General features: G+C 34.4%; 1 protein-coding gene across 1 annotated transcript; it reads left to right on the forward strand.

Annotated features, from left to right (window-relative positions):
• The first annotated feature begins 849 nt into the window (after positions 1 to 849).
• On the forward strand, positions 850 to 1,677 carry LOC109589524 (ubiquitin carboxyl-terminal hydrolase 37-like). The gene is made up of 5 exons (XM_020005589.1): positions 850 to 876; positions 966 to 1,087; positions 1,138 to 1,189; positions 1,234 to 1,475; positions 1,524 to 1,677. The coding sequence occupies exons 1-5, from the start codon at positions 850 to 852 to the stop codon at positions 1,675 to 1,677; spliced, it is 597 nt and encodes a 198-aa protein (XP_019861148.1).
• The last annotated feature ends 1 nt before the right edge of the window (position 1,678 follows it).

Here is a 1,678-nt window from a genome sequence, read left to right on the forward strand (position 1 = left end):
CCAGATATTTTCTCTTTAAATGTAGCAATTTTACGATGAATGCCTTCCTCCTTCTCATCATCTTCCAAGTGTTTTATATTTTGAAGCTGAAGGAACATGTTGGTGAAGGTCAGTACAATTACTGATCTCTCCCACATTTCATTGCTGATTTCCTTCTTCAGTGTTGTGAACATTTTCTGCACATCACCATAGGCCCGAGAATCAAACTTCAAGCATATCAAGATCAAATCAAATTTATTCTTCTTGGCTATTTCTCGTACTATATGCTCCCCACTCTTTCCTTTAGTGTTACCAAACCCAATGGTATCATATATTTTTATCTGTACTTCCTTGACCACCCTTTCTTTTTCTATTGTTTCAGATTGAACTGATTCAGCTCCCTGATCAACAATTGCCACTTCTTCTTCCATTAAAGTATTTACAATTGTTGATTTCCCTGAACCATTTGGTCCAATGACTAGTATATTGATTGGCTCCTTTTTATCACGCAATTCTTGTATCTTATATTTTTTCTCTTGTGAAAGGGAGTCAAAAGCATCTTTAAGTTTTGGCGAGGTTATTGGCCTATCTTCAATGTCACTTGGGTAAGGAGGTTCCTTGCTTTCAATACCTGCAGCAGCATCAGTTTCTGGCCCCTGGGAAATTTCACTATTACTCTTTATTGTATTATCTATTCCAGTAGCCATAATTGAAAGAAGCAAAGCTAGTTCTTGGTCACATGAGTCATGAATAATAGCAAGAGCTAATTTGACCAATCAAAATGCAACTTTATTCTGTAATAACTTTGATTGTATATTCATTGGTCAATGTGAATATTTTTGATGTAAGGTGTACAATGCAAAGAATAAAATGCAGTTAAAATTTCATTTAGATCTGGCAATAACTCTAATTACAATAATTTAAAATTTAAGGATTATTTTTTTTAATTTGCACTTTTGAGTTATAATATTTTGTATTTATCATAGGTATTCAGTCTCTGTCCAGTTGAGATTAATTTCAAGAGCAGTATAGAGCAGAGTTTGAAGTGTACCGTTTGTCATTCCACAGTAAATAAATATGAAGAAGTCTTAGATCTCTCTCTTCACTTGTTAGTCACAAATATTACAATGATGACGATGTATGATTTTTTTTATATAGTACAACTGGTAGTCGCAATAGTCTACAAGAATTATTAGAAGATTATTTCAAGGTAATTGTGCAATTTGAGTTCTCCTATCTACTTCATGATTTCAGAGTGAAACTGTTGAGTACAAGTGTCACAGTTGTTCTAACTCATCTTGTACTCTATCAAGAAAGCTATCAGCCTTACCAAGAGTACTTATACTTACTCTTAAGAGGTACTCTCTTAACGATCGCGGCAGTTGCGACAAGAATCTTGATCCTGTTCGAATCCCACGCCATTTAAATCTAGCACCCGTTTCTAATCCTGACCCAATACTCTCCTCTCCTTATAATAATAAACAAGATGTTCTTGGGTATGACTCCATTACAATGCCTAGTGCATAAACCTTCTTTTATGCTAGGCAATTGATGGGTAAGAAACTAGAGACTGTAATAGCAGAGAAAGAAATCTCTCCTCAAGAGAAAAGACATGCATTACCATACAGACTTACTAGTATCATTAGTCATTTTGGAAATAAATCCTCCAGTGGTAAAAAACGATCTATTATAGTATAGT

The sequence above is a fragment of the Amphimedon queenslandica genome, unplaced genomic scaffold, assembly GCF_000090795.2.
Source record: "Amphimedon queenslandica unplaced genomic scaffold, v1.1 AMPQUscaffold_11220, whole genome shotgun sequence".
Taxonomy (NCBI): domain Eukaryota; kingdom Metazoa; phylum Porifera; class Demospongiae; order Haplosclerida; family Niphatidae; genus Amphimedon; species Amphimedon queenslandica.

Bases quoted from the DNA above. Each gene is read 5' to 3' on its own strand.
- LOC109589524 (XM_020005589.1), top strand. From the start codon at position 850: ATGCAGTTAAAATTTCATTTAGATCTG. The intron at 1,190-1,233 runs GTAATTGTGCAA...TCATGATTTCAG, and splicing joins TATTAGAAGATTATTTCAAG to AGTGAAACTGTTGAGTACAA. The intron at 1,476-1,523 runs GTATGACTCCAT...CTTTTATGCTAG, and splicing joins AATAAACAAGATGTTCTTGG to GCAATTGATGGGTAAGAAAC.